The following is a 13,656-nucleotide window of genomic DNA, read 5'->3' as shown; positions in this document are numbered from 1 at the left end:
TGATCAAACACAATAGGGGAATCATAGCTGAGTGGTGCCTCTCTCGCCTCTGCCTTTGCCCAGCCCTGGCCCCTAACTCCTTAAAGTGGATCCGAGATGAACTTTTACTCATTGCATAATTGTGTTCCTTTCCTATTGTTTATAGGGCATTCCTCAAGCCAAATACTTTTTTGTTTTAATACTCTAATTCCCTATAAACTAAACAAGCCTCGCCCACAGTTTTTCAGAGAGCCTTGGCATTTTCAGACAGTAGCAAGGGCTCATGGGAGCTCAGTCTGGGCAGGAGGAGGGGGAGGTATTAATAGCCAGAGATTTCAGAGGCAGAGGGGAGGAGGGAGGGGGGGGGGATTAGGTTTTTTTCACAGGCAGAGTGCTGACGATGCAGATACGCTTGCCTGTGTGTAATGTTTACAAACAACATGGCTGCTATCATTGTATCACAGGAAGAAATAATCATATTCTATTGGAGCTGTTTGCAGCTAGTTTTGCTGTGTAAATTATCTAAACTTTATATAAGATATAAAGACAAGTTACTTGTTATAGTTACGGATCTGCGAAAACATGGAGGAGAGTAAATTATGTATTGCTATGTTCTGTTCTCTGAGTGATTGCATGTCTTTGGAAACAACCAGCTCTTAATTTTGATAAGGTTCTTACCAGGGTAGACAGCATTATGTTGTCTGATTATGTTTTTCATAGTATGTTTGATACTATGGAGAAATATCATTTAAATTGGCATGACTGGCATTCCAAAAGAAATATCACGCAATCTTCATAGTTTCCAAGGCGCTTAGTTCTTTAGGTCTTCTGCTATATATGTTTTATTCCAGTTAGACATTTTGGACACTTGTCATGTCTCCTTGTTGTGATAACCATTTTCAGACATTTCTTACTCTGGTATAATTTTGCAGGATTGTTCAACCATTTTATATGTTCAATAAAACTTTAGTGAAAGAAAGAGGGGTTGCTGCAAATGAAAGGGGGCTGAAAATGGGGAACAACACATGAAAAAGGGAAACTGATGCCCAATGGAGGTGTTCATGAAAGCAAGGGGCTAGTTCATTAATGATACACGTGGAAGAAGGGTCTCCACATGGAATGGGAGGGGCGCTGCTGCATATGAAAAGCGTGCCCCAACATTTTTGGCCCAGGGGCGCACAAAGAATAAATTCAGCTCTGCGTGCATGAATGATTGGCTTCATTCTACTGGGCATGCACAGTCCACACCTGCACATGCCCAGTGTAGATGTGCTTGTACAGGCGAGAGCAATGCCACGAAAAGTATGTTCCACTAGGTCTTGTCAAATATTTTTGGAGGGATACTGAGCAGGAACAGTGGGCTGCAGGAGGAGCAGTGAAGCATCGGGCCTGTCTAGAGACTTCCCACAACTGAGGTAATGTTCTAATTTTTTTTTTCTCGATTTTCATTTCAGGTACACATTAAGAAGCCCAGCTCAAAACTGAGTTTTTTTTGTATGTCACTTATTTTGAGTTCAAAGGTTTTTATTTCCTGTTCATTTAGAAAAAAATGCCTTTCAAAAATGCACAGGTAAGTGAAATTCTTAAAGCATGAATTGTAAATTCTGAACTCTGTAATAATAATTATACTGTAATAGTAATGCAGTATTCCCCGAAAGGCCTGGTTTTGGCGGTGCAGTGTTTTTTTTTCAGTAGACACTGACCCCAATAGGCAGTGTAAAGCCGGCCTTAAACTGCTGCAGCCGCATGTTTGTCTGGAGAAGATGAAGGAGGACATAGACAGGGGCTAGGGAGCAGCCCTCGAGGTTAAGTAATACCTGTCACTCCCCCAATGGCCCACACTATTTATGAACCTCCTTTATGGGGGTTTTTGTTTTATATATAGATTATGAAATACAATAGGTGCTCATATTCCTTTAAAGGGACTCCGAGCAGTGCAGAAACTATGGAAAGATGCACATCATTTTAAAGCTCTCTTTCTCCTCTTTCCAATGATACATAAACCACCACCCTACGTCTTTTAGTTTTCGCTATTTTTGCAATTGAAATTGCCGCGACCGACATTTCGATCGTGAAAATAGAGAAAACTAAAAGGCGTAGGGTAACGATGTAGGTGTCGTCAGAAAGAGGAGAGAGAGAGCTTTAAAATGATATCCATCAAGCCATAGTTATATTGTATTACACAGGGCGACACTTTCCCCAGTGTCAGCAGCTCCATTCTGCTGAATGCAGCTGCTGACTTTGACAAAAAGTCGCCCTGTGTAATACAAGTAACTATGGAAAGATGGATATCATTTTAAAGCTCTCTTTCTCCTCTTTCTGACGACACCTACATCGTTACCCTACGCCTTTTAGTTTTCTCTATTTTCGCGATCGAAATCGCGGCCGCGGCAATTTCAATCGCGAAAATAGCGAAAACTAAAAGGCGTAGGGTGGCGGTTTATATATCATTGGAAAGAGGAGAAAGAGAGCTTTAAAATGGTGTGCATCTTTCCATAGTTTCTGCACTGCTCGGAGTCCCTTTAAGAACTCATCTAGCAGAAATGTATTTGTACAATTCAGGTCCATCCATATTCAAGGACTGTGCTCATGTTCTGATCTGCGACTCCTGACAGGAGGTTCTGTACTCCTTGAGCCTATGCTCGCAGTGGGGCATTGTGTTTCATATCCTGCAAACCCAGGATCGCGACAAAGGAGAAAAGTCAGATCACACGCCAAGTATACTTCACTGTACTGTCCCTGCTAACACATGCTTGTTCACACGCTCTCATAGTACATAGAGGTGGTAAAAATGGACAATCATTGATCAATCAAAATTGAGGCCCATTTGCAATTCCCCTTTTCTCCTAGGTGATATTTTCACAACTTGCCATAAAATTCCTTTTAAGCTTCCAGCAAGCAATCAAATACTCAAAATAAATGTAGTGGTACTTCTTCACTAACTTTTGGGTACTTTTTCAATTGTAAAATGCTTAAAAGTTAAAGAGAAGATGAAAAATATCTCCTAGGAGATAACAGGTGAAAAGGTGAATTGCATATGGGCCTGAATGCGTTTACGAGGCTGTCAGTTGCATAGTCCAGGATCTACAGGTCCCACTGATCCCCTCTAAGCACTCTATAAAAATCTATATACAGTATGTGATGTAATCTGTATGGAGCACCAACGCTGCCAGTGTGAGATGTGCAAGCAGGGGGCATTTTCACATCTCTAAATTCTAATGCTGGGTACACACGATACGTTTTTCCGATCGATTTTCCACCGGATAATTTTTTCCACTCAATTCCCCGCTTGATTCTCTTATCTTCCGCTTGTTATTCTTATCTTTTTCCATTCACTTCTATGAGAAATCGAGCCAAAAAACGATCGGAAGGAATATCGGACATGTCGGAAATGATCTATCGAACCGATCTATCGGGGGTAAAAACGTATGGTGTATTCCCAGCATAATGGATCACGTTATCTAAACAGACTTTCTACAGTGCGTTTCTGGGTAAGGTGTGTTAATGAGCATGTAACCATATCAGTATGCGTGCTATGAAAAAATAACATGCACGCTATAAAGGTGCAGAGTGCACGTTAGACTTATTAACAAGATTAGTTGCTAGTAATGTTAATGTTTAATGCATACAGTTGCCATGAACTGTGGCACACTAGAGTAGCAGCAACTAGTTACTGGAATAGGTGCTAGCAACTGCTTATCATTGTAGCAAGCATGATTAGGCCTTTCATGTGACATTGATGTATTGATTGATATTGATTGGGCAGCATGGTGGCGTAGTGGTCAGCACTCTTGCCTTGCAGCACTGGAACCCTGGTTCGAATCCCAACCAGGATGCTATCAGCAGGGAGTTTGTATGTTCTCCCCGTGCCTGAGTGGGTTTCCTCCGGACCACTCTGCTTTCCTCCCACATCTCAAAAATATACAGATACAGTAGTTAATTGGCCCTAGACTACCGTACATACACTACACGATAGATACATGTGACTATGGTAGGGATAGATTATGAGCCCCTCTGAGGGACAGTTAAATGACAGTATCCTCTGTATAGCACTGCAGAAGATGTCAGCGCTATATAAATGCTAAATAATTATAATTGACTAAGGTATGGAAGGTGAGTATAAGCTTGTGGGCAATAGTATGATGACACACAATGACCTCTGTTGCTCACATCCCAAGATTGTGTGTGTAAGCCAATTGGTCACCAGTGAAGAGTGTGAGTGCAAGCTGGCCTCTAGTGGCAGCTTAGGGTACTGCATGCAGAATAAATTCCTGTAAATTCCAAGTTCTGTGGACATGATATCTGTAGTTACACTTTAAGGCTATGTTCACAGTGGGGTGTTGTGGTGTGATGTAACAGAGGCAATTTAACTTACAGTAATGCACTGGAGTTGTAAGTCTACGTGACGGTCAGAGGGCATCCAGTGTGGTCCAGCAGACTGCAATATACCAACGCAGAGCATGCAGTGCGCGTTAAGGGAGGGATCACACTTGTATCTTTGGGAATCACCGATTATTTCCCACAAGTGTTGTGCGATTTGCAGAGTGTTTTAACTAGCTTTTTTTTGCAGTAGATATTGATTTCTATTGAAACCCGCATAAATTGTGTGAGAAAGTAATGCAGGTTGTATTTTTTTTTAAACGCTCCATCAACTATCATTATAAGCAATTTCACATGCATTTATTGCTTAAAAGGGGGCCACTAACGGTCTAATTTCTAGCGAAAAATCATTAGAACGATCAGAAATTCTGATTGGAAGAAATACTGTTTACTACACCATCAACGAACCAATCTTTGTTTCACAACCTACCTCCTCCAAGTAGACACACAACGACTGTAGTAAAGACAGTCAATATATTTTATCTATGAACTCCAAATATGCAATGCGTTTCGCAGGTTTGATCCCACTTCAACAGGCAATAACAACGGAGCAATAGCATATGTGGTCAGTAGAAGAGCCAGGCACATATGCTATTGCTCCGTTGTTATTGCCTGATGAAGCGGGATCAAACCTGCAAAATGAGTTGCATATAAATATAATATATTGACTGTCTTTACTACAGTCGTGTGTCTACTTGGAGGAGGTAAGTCCACCACTACCAACTCTATTTACCAAGAATTTAGTTTTTAAGCTCATTTAGCTTCCTTTTATCCTTTTGGCGCCTCTGTTCTCCTGCATAATATTGAGTCCACAGTGGGTGGAGGGTTGAACTCCCTTTTTTTCTCATCTATAGAGAGCGACTTCTTATTCCTGAGTGGGGTCAGGAAAATCTCCCCACCTGCCTTTACAGTGGTTGCCTAATGGTAACCCCTGGTTTGTGAGTATTAATATTTACTCTATCTAGTAACCATTTACCAGTACATATTACACTATTGGGGCTCTTGGTGTTCCTTGTTTTTAGTTTTGTTTCACAACCATTCAAGAAAATCCAAATTTTGGTTTGACAAAAATCCAATTGGACGACTATTTTTTTATAATCGATCATAATCGATTATTCCCATTATCTGAGATTATATTCATCCAATCCGATCAGAATTTCTGATCGCTCTAACGATTTTTTCGCTAGAAATTGGACCATTAGTGGCCACCTTAAGAGTGACCCCTCTTAAGCAATAAACGCATATGGAATGGCTTATAATGATAGTCTATGGTGAGTTTAAAAAAAAAAAAATACAACCTGCATTACTTTCCCTTTTATTTTATTACTTTTATTTGAACGGACTGCATGTTTCCCTGTATGCAACAAACGGCGTGCAATGCGACTTTTCCCCTTTGTTGTGTTCCTGTTTTTACAGGGAACACGATGCAGATCCCCACTGACAACATAGCCTAAGGCCTGGAACCATTTTGAAAAGCTCTTTCTAATGTAATGCTGTGGGTGTGATCCCACTACTAGAGGGATGTGATTTTTTAAATTTCCCCATAGCATTGCATTAGCAAGAGCTTTCTCAAATGTTTGGCTGTTGCGCCACAAAAATCTATCATTGTATTTTTTATTTTTTTCTCATACATCTTGCAGTCATATAGCCAAATCAAGTCCCATGACCTAATACAATAAACGAATGAAACACACAAAAAGTAATTTCAATTATCTTTATTTTCACATACTGTATTTACATAACACAGTGTCAGTTTGTTCACCTTTACTCAGTTACATTACTATCAAAGTTAAAAATGAAAATCCAGTTTACAAAAAAAAAATTGTATTAAAACATGGGAAAAGTGCTCATTTCTGGACACATTATGGCCACTGAAAGTTAATTTACACAGATGTTCAGCTGCTGATCCTCCTGGAGAATTCTTCTGAGGAGCCATCATGCTGCTGGCTACAATGCTCCATATATCCCACACATGGGTGGCTAGTAAGCTGAATGCCCACCACAAGACCGCGGAAGATGGATTGGGGATAAGCGGCAATGAAAGGTGCAATGAACAATCATTCCACGATCCATCTTCTGCAATTGCATACCTCGTGAGAACAAACAACAGTGCGAGGTGACTTTGAACAATCGTGGTAATTAGTGCTGGGGTCAATGGGGATCAAAACAACCATCCACAAAGGGATCCATCATGGGGGTCATTCAAAATGAACGATTGTCACAGGTAATCGGCTGCCGTTGAACATCATTTAACAATCATTAAACAATCATTAAACAATGTAACATGACAACAGTCGTTTGCCGTCAACGTTTCGACGTGAAAATGTTCAGCTGGGTATGAGCCTTTAGAAAAGTTTGCTTAGCATCACAGCAAACGGATGGCCCCAAACCAGCGCAAGGATGGATTCTAGGCTTGGCGAAAGCCAGCTAGCGCTCAGATGGAAAGACTCTAAGGAGTTTCATCACAGCTGTGCTTATACACGACATGTCTTCTGTCACCGCGTAACACCACCGTGTGTCAAATGACGGCACACATGGGGTTACCAATGTACATGTACTTGCAGCCAATAGGTGTCCGTGGCCAGCAGCCTGAACTGCTCGACAAGACAAGTGTGTAGTTCAGCCTCCCGCTTGAAAGAGGCATTAGAACTAGTCCTTTCCAGAGGTCTGGTCATCATTATTTAACTAAATGCTAATTTTTACGGCTTACATGTAAGCTTCATTCATACTGCTGCGTGGAATTAGACCAACCAAAATTGTCAGGAAGTGTATTTCACTGGCCCAATTCCAACCAGTGCATTAAGCTTACACAAATGCTGGAATTATTACCGTATTGTTGACCATAGTGATCCTAGGTGATCTCTCCTCACAGCACAAACCACTTATACCACCCCATATGGCCACAATGCTGGGCATTTACAAGTGTTGTGCTGGGTACACACAATACATTTTTCCGCTCGTTTTTTTTCCACCCGATCGTTTTTTTCCCGCTCGATTCTCCGCTCGATTCCTTTGTCTTCCGCTCGTTTTTCTTCTCTCTTTTCCATTCACTTTTGTGAGAAATTCAGCCAAAAAACGATCGGAAGGAATATTGGACATGTCGGAAATGATCTATTGAACCCATCTATCGGGGTAAAAACGTATGGTGTATTTCCAGCATTAGGCACTGTAGAAAGGCTAGATAAAACGCAGTGAAAAATTTATGTTTAGAAGCAAATGCACAGCTAGGAGGTGAAAGCCGAACATCCCTGTAAATTATTTCTTTGGATACAGTGCAAGGAACAATGGTGATAGACAAAGCGTGTAACACAGAGCAACCAATCAGCTTTCAGTGTGCCACAGTCACCCCTGTAAAGGGTTTTTACTGTCCATCACTACTCTCTGCAACAAGCTGCAAACGTTAAACTGGTGCTCCACCCAGATCCTTATTTGTTCTGGATACAGAGGCGAAAGTGTATGGTCTCTATGAGGAAGATGTCACATCACTCCATGTCCTGATACCACTCAGGGCTCTGCTGTGAGCTGAACATCTAGTGACCGCTTTCTGTATACAATTCATCAGGTCATGGTTGTGAAATGAGAAGTTCCTCTCGCAGAAATGCCCTGGTTATTATCCAGAAAGAGACACAAAACCGTACTGAGGTCCACTTCACTGACAAAAAGAGTAGGAAGAAATTGAATAGAATCAATGAAATGTCAGAGAGCTAAGTATAATCCCAGCTACCTGGACCATCTGTGTAATAAACATCATCTTTATTATAGTCATTATCATCCCAACTTGGTTATCAGAAGCTCCATTAACTTGAATGGAATGTAACGGCTGTCCAGCCATGACAGTTACTTCCTGCCAGAAGAAGCAGCAGTATTTGAACCAATGGCTGTGTACTGCTGCTTCTAATTAAAGTGGTGTTCTGTGCTCTCCATGGTTCCCTAGGGTGCTCATCACAATACAACTGTTGCACGCCATTTCACAATCTGGCATTTTTAGGTTATAAATATGGCAAGAAAGTAGCAGACAACTAGAATGGGGCAATCAGGCTCTAAAGTGATGATTTTTTTGACTTACCAACACCTATTTACCGGTCTATTGTTTCAGAAAAAAAGAATGTTCAGATTAACATCACAGAAAATGAGAAGCCTAACAGAATTTGTTCACGGTCCCTTCAACAAATGTTCAGCGAAAACAACATATCACCAAATCATTACTTCTTAGTAAAACAAAATATGCTGAATGGACTGCCAAAAAAACAAATGACCTACTTTGTGAATTCACAATTTTTGATATATGCAATATGTAAGTTACTTTTTTTGCGTCCCTTAAACATTCCTTTTAATCTTTTCAGCTCATTGTCAGAATATTTACAGGATGTGGAGACATTTAACTGAACTTATACGAAGTCAAATTACTCTTTAGTTGATACAAAGAAGGTACCATGATATATGGGACTCCCACTATCCCAGGTTACCCTATGGACTGCATGATCTTCATAAAGTTACCGAATAGGTGAATTTTCACCTTTCTGGTAAAAGTTGAGCTTGACGCAACCCTTTTGCCCTCCAGTTCCTTCATATTGTTGGAGCCCTGCAACAAAGGCTGCCATGTACCCTGTAAATGTGCCCACACACATCTGTCACATTAGTTTGACTGCATGAAAACAAACAGTTTATAATACTAATCAAGTACTTCTAACTTTCAAAGTGCTTGTTTACTGGGAGGGAGAAATAAAGGGCCTGTCACATGAGTCGCAAATAGAGTTGCTACCACTAGCGATATGTTAAAGCGGACCTGAACTCAGAACTTCCTGTCTGTTCTAAAAGAAAAGCAACAGCATAATAACCTTTAAAGAGAAGCATTTCTCTTCCACCAGTTACTAGTTGGTGTGCTTAGAGACCAGTTGCTGCTGATTCCATGCGAGATGGCTCTAACTTGGACAGCAACACTTACCTCCATACGAGCCTGTTTCCACTAAACGCAATTTTTCTGATACAAAAACATCATGGAAGGCATATTGCAGATTTCGGCATCAGATTCTGGATGCAAAAAACTGACTTCAAAAAATGCCTATGGGCCTGTTTCCATTAACATGTTCATAAGAGAAACGAATGCATGCTGCAGAAGTCTGCAACATGCCTTCCATTTTTTTTCCGCATCAGAAAAATTGCGTTTAGTGGAAACAGGCCCATAAGCATTCATTGGAGTCCGTTTTTCTGCATCAGGAATCCACGTGTATTGGAAACAGGCCCCAAAACACAAATATGGGTTTCCTTTCTATAATCATAACAAAACAATTTCTTATATAGCTATTGTGGCCAGGAACGCAAAGAATCACTCGCGTCCCCAGCCTGTCAGCTCCTGTCACCGAAACAGGAAGTGGCTGCCGGCCGGGCCAGGAGGATCGGAGGGAGACAGCGAGGGTACCGGACAGCTGCAGGGGGCTATTGGAAGCCCCAGGTGAGTAAAACTCTTTTTTTTTTTTTTGACTTAAGTGTCCCTTTAAAGGCATCAGCTGGAGCACTGGACAGTGTAGAATAAAAACATTTTAGGGCTGCTGTGAGATCAGACTACTTGGCAATATAGAATAAAATGTCAGTCCGTCATATCATTCAGGATTCTGTCCACTGATCAGAGTTAGAAGGATGCCCCCAGGGAGGCAGCTATTTAGGCAGATTTGCATTTTGTCAAAGAAAATAAAAAACATAAAATATAAAAAAGTAAAACTCAGTATGAAAACTTTGTCCAGATTCAAAGAAAAAATAAATAAATTGTCTAAAACCAGTCCAGCAATTAAAAAAAACCCCAACACTTTCACATAATCCTATACAGTAAACAGACACGGGTCAAAAATACCCAAGGACATGTTACACACTTTCCCTCCTTCTCGGAGGAGTGGAAGAGATAACGGCACACAACATGAAGTAACGGCTTCCAGCAGGAGGTGCTTAAAGGACTTCTGGGGTGAAATAAAAATCTATATTTTACTCACCTCGGGCCTCTTCCAGCCCCGGGCAGTTGTCTCAAGTCCCTCGCCGCAGCATCGGTCCTACTCCCTGTCACCGCTGGCCGTCCGCAATGATGGCGACCCACCAGTGGGGTCAGCTCTTCTGCATCTGCACTCATGCCCACGTGTCCACGGCATCTGGCGCATACTGCGCCTGCACACAACTACTGCGCAGGCGCAATACGCGCCAGAAAACGTGGACGCGCAAGCACAAGTGGACAGGCAAGCACCCGCCGGTGGGTTGTCATCATTACGGGCGGCCAGCGGGGACACCGAGAGGACCAGGGCTGTGGCGAGGGACTGAGACTGCTGCACAGGGCTGAAAGAGGCCCCAGGTGAGTAAATAGATTTTTTCGATTTTAATTTCACCTCGGAAGTCCTTTAAGGGTCATTTAAAGATCCAGTATTTGAGATCTTTAAACAAGCTTGGGGGACACCTGTACACATGCTTAATTCTCACTGGGTTTGGTATAGAGTATCTACACACCTTTACTTTTAACATTGCCATACACTGATAAAAGGCAGCCAAATTTAACCATCACATTGATCCCTCTCAGATCAATTCGAATTCTTGCACATACCGTACACAGTTTTTCAATAAATGTAAGCATGGAATCTATTAATATCTGTGGAGCTGCACACTGCCTGCCAGGCCCCCCAGCTCTCCACCATCTATGTGTTCCTCGCCTTGAGCCATGCAGAGTGTTGGAGCTTGCACTCACCTGCCTGCTGGTGTATATCTTCTCTCCATGGCCGCCGGTGCACTCATCCCTGTCTCCTCCCTCCACCGCCTGTGTCCCATGACAAACAGAGGAAGAACACTAAAGCAGCGCTGGGCAAAGTATAATAGGCGGCCGGACTCTTCTCCCTGCTGCCTGCCAGCGTGTAATACTCTGGCAAGTCCTGACAGCAAGTCACAGGATGTCCTGTTGCCATGGACATGCGACGCTGGAATCAGAGATCAGGAGAGTTATTACCTCACTTATCGCCCGCTCACTACTCTGCAGGGAGGGAGGGTAGAGGGATAGAATTTTAGGAATGCGGCCCAGGCCGTGTAAAGTTTTCCCAGGTCTGCACTAGAGGCTTGGTGGCATGTAGCTTTCGTTACCATGTATACGCCGGGCCTTTAGTGTTTGTCATGGGACACAGGAGACAGGGAGGAGCGAATAGAAGACGCACACTGATGAACAGATGAGTGTAAGCTCTAGTGCTAACACTTCATGTCAGTTGTCCTGAAATCGAATGCCGCTACCAATGGCTCCCGACCTGCCGTCCATCAAGCCATATCTTGCGTCTGATGCGAATGATCGTTTCGATCATTATTAAGCAAAAATCTTTCAGGCTTTGTTTGCGGCATCGATTTCTAGCAGATTCAATGAGCGTGATTGAACATGCTAGATAATAGGAAAAAAATCGTTATGTCTATTGCCACCCTTACTACTGCAATCTTGCCTTGTCCTTTATGGTAGTAACACTGAGATATCCTAAACGCTGGGATTTGGTACACAATCTCCACAGAGAGAAGCAGACAGAGATCACAAAAACAAATGCAGGAACATGGTCACATGACTGCCAAGTGAGAAGACCGAGTATTTCTGAGGAACGCATACAAAATTTGTGCACATTCTCTACATTTTTATATACATTGCTTTTAGAATATATTTTTAAAGAGACAATAGGTATGCTTTAAGGAATATAAAATTCACTGTTATGTGTTTATTAATTACAGCTGGTTAAAACAGTTCTGTTTAAATATTGTAAAATATGGTCGTTATTGGTTCACGCCTGTGGACTACCAACACTGCTGCATAAAGATGTCCAAAGCACCACAGGAAAACCAGTCCCATAGGAAAGCAAAGCACACACCAATGTCCGGATTAACTGTCAGTTCCACAAAAACACTCACATTTTTAAAGTTTAACAGCAACACTTCACCATATCACTTCATACAAGATTAAACCCTTGTGCTTGATTAAAGTATAAATTAATGTATATCATAGACGCTTACAACAGTCCCTTGTTCAAGATTATCTGAACTGCACCTCAACAGTAGAGATGTTATCTCAGTTCTGACTTGGCAGCTTCTCTTGCTAAATAGCGAGTGTTAATTATCATAACCGTCACTTAGCATTGAAGGAAACAGAATCACAATTGGAAGGTTGATAGCTGATTAGTCATCAGCCTACCAAAGCTGATTACCTATATGCAAAGTTTCTGCTGAGCCCAGGTGGATTCCTGAGCAGCAAGAAACTGCTGACAGAGTCTGGATCTGTGACAGTCCCTACTCAATATTATTATCACTGAGTACTTAGTGTTAAAGGACAACTATTGTGAAACGTTTAAAACGCATACATAAAATACACTTTAAATCACTTAAAGCAGGTGCTGAATATCTAACAGATCTGTCAGGTTTTGAACTAGTACATCCCCTCATGAGAGATTCTCAGTTATGTCTTTACTTACAAAATGACTCACTGAACTGCAGTTGCTCAGGACAAATGCCAAAATAGTGTGCAAATGAGTAGGGAAGCTGGCCAATATCTTTGTATAGGAGGGCTTTTGTAAAGACTAAAGGTAATACTGAGAATCCCCCAAGAGTATATGTGCTAGTCTACAATCTGGCAGATCTATCAGCTGTTTGCTGCCTACCGTAAGTGACAGTAACATAGGAAAAAATAATTTATAGAGCATTTCACTCTGGTAGAAATGTACATTTTATTAGTATGTATTTTAAAATGTACAATTTTTCGCAAAAGTGGTCCTTTAATCAACTGCAGTCAGGCACACTCAACTCTGTGTCTCAGAAATTCAATCATAATTATAAACATGGTTGCTATATGTGCGTATGTCAGTGTATTGTAAAGTGTATGCACCATTTTCATATTAAGGGTTAATCTTTGAGTTTGATTCCTTTATCTGTGTTCTGTCGGCTCTATTGTTAAAATTTCTACTAAATCTTTGTTGTAGGAATGTAGATCGGACATCTCCACAGAGGATTACGTGGAGGTAGCCATCACTGTGTCACTTTCTGCTCCACCCGACATCATCAACTCCTCTAACAGGCGGGCACTTTCTTTATCCTATCAGAAAAGAGAAAACAATTATGTTTACAGTTTATAACCTACTACAAGGCAACAAACTTTGCTCAGGCCCAGCGGCTCTATTCATGGGAGGGAACATTGTAGCAATCTTGCCTCTTCCTGTCAGAAAGTTTGACTTTAGCAAAAAGTCACATTTTTCAAGGAGTAATTATGATGACCAGGAGAAACCAGGAGAGGAACTGACACACGACCCTAAT

The 13,656-nt window shown here is 41.6% G+C and overlaps 1 protein-coding gene across 1 annotated transcript in view; it reads right to left on the bottom strand.

Annotated features, from left to right (window-relative positions):
- Nucleotides 1-7,358: 7,358 nt before the first annotated feature.
- Nucleotides 7,359-13,656, bottom strand: part of RMDN3 (regulator of microtubule dynamics 3) — a 90,434-nt gene continuing 84,136 nt past the window's right edge. Inside the window, exon 13 of the mRNA XM_068253382.1 lies at nucleotides 7,359-13,438. Coding sequence (XP_068109483.1) covers nucleotides 13,355-13,438 — 84 coding nt within the window. The 3' untranslated portion in view covers nucleotides 7,359-13,354. The remainder of the gene's footprint in view (nucleotides 13,439-13,656) is intronic.

The sequence above is a fragment of the Hyperolius riggenbachi genome, chromosome 9, assembly GCF_040937935.1.
Source record: "Hyperolius riggenbachi isolate aHypRig1 chromosome 9, aHypRig1.pri, whole genome shotgun sequence".
Lineage (NCBI taxonomy): Eukaryota > Metazoa > Chordata > Amphibia > Anura > Hyperoliidae > Hyperolius > Hyperolius riggenbachi.
The sequence above is the reverse complement of the archived record's forward strand: the minus strand, read 5'-3'. Positions and strand labels throughout refer to the sequence as shown.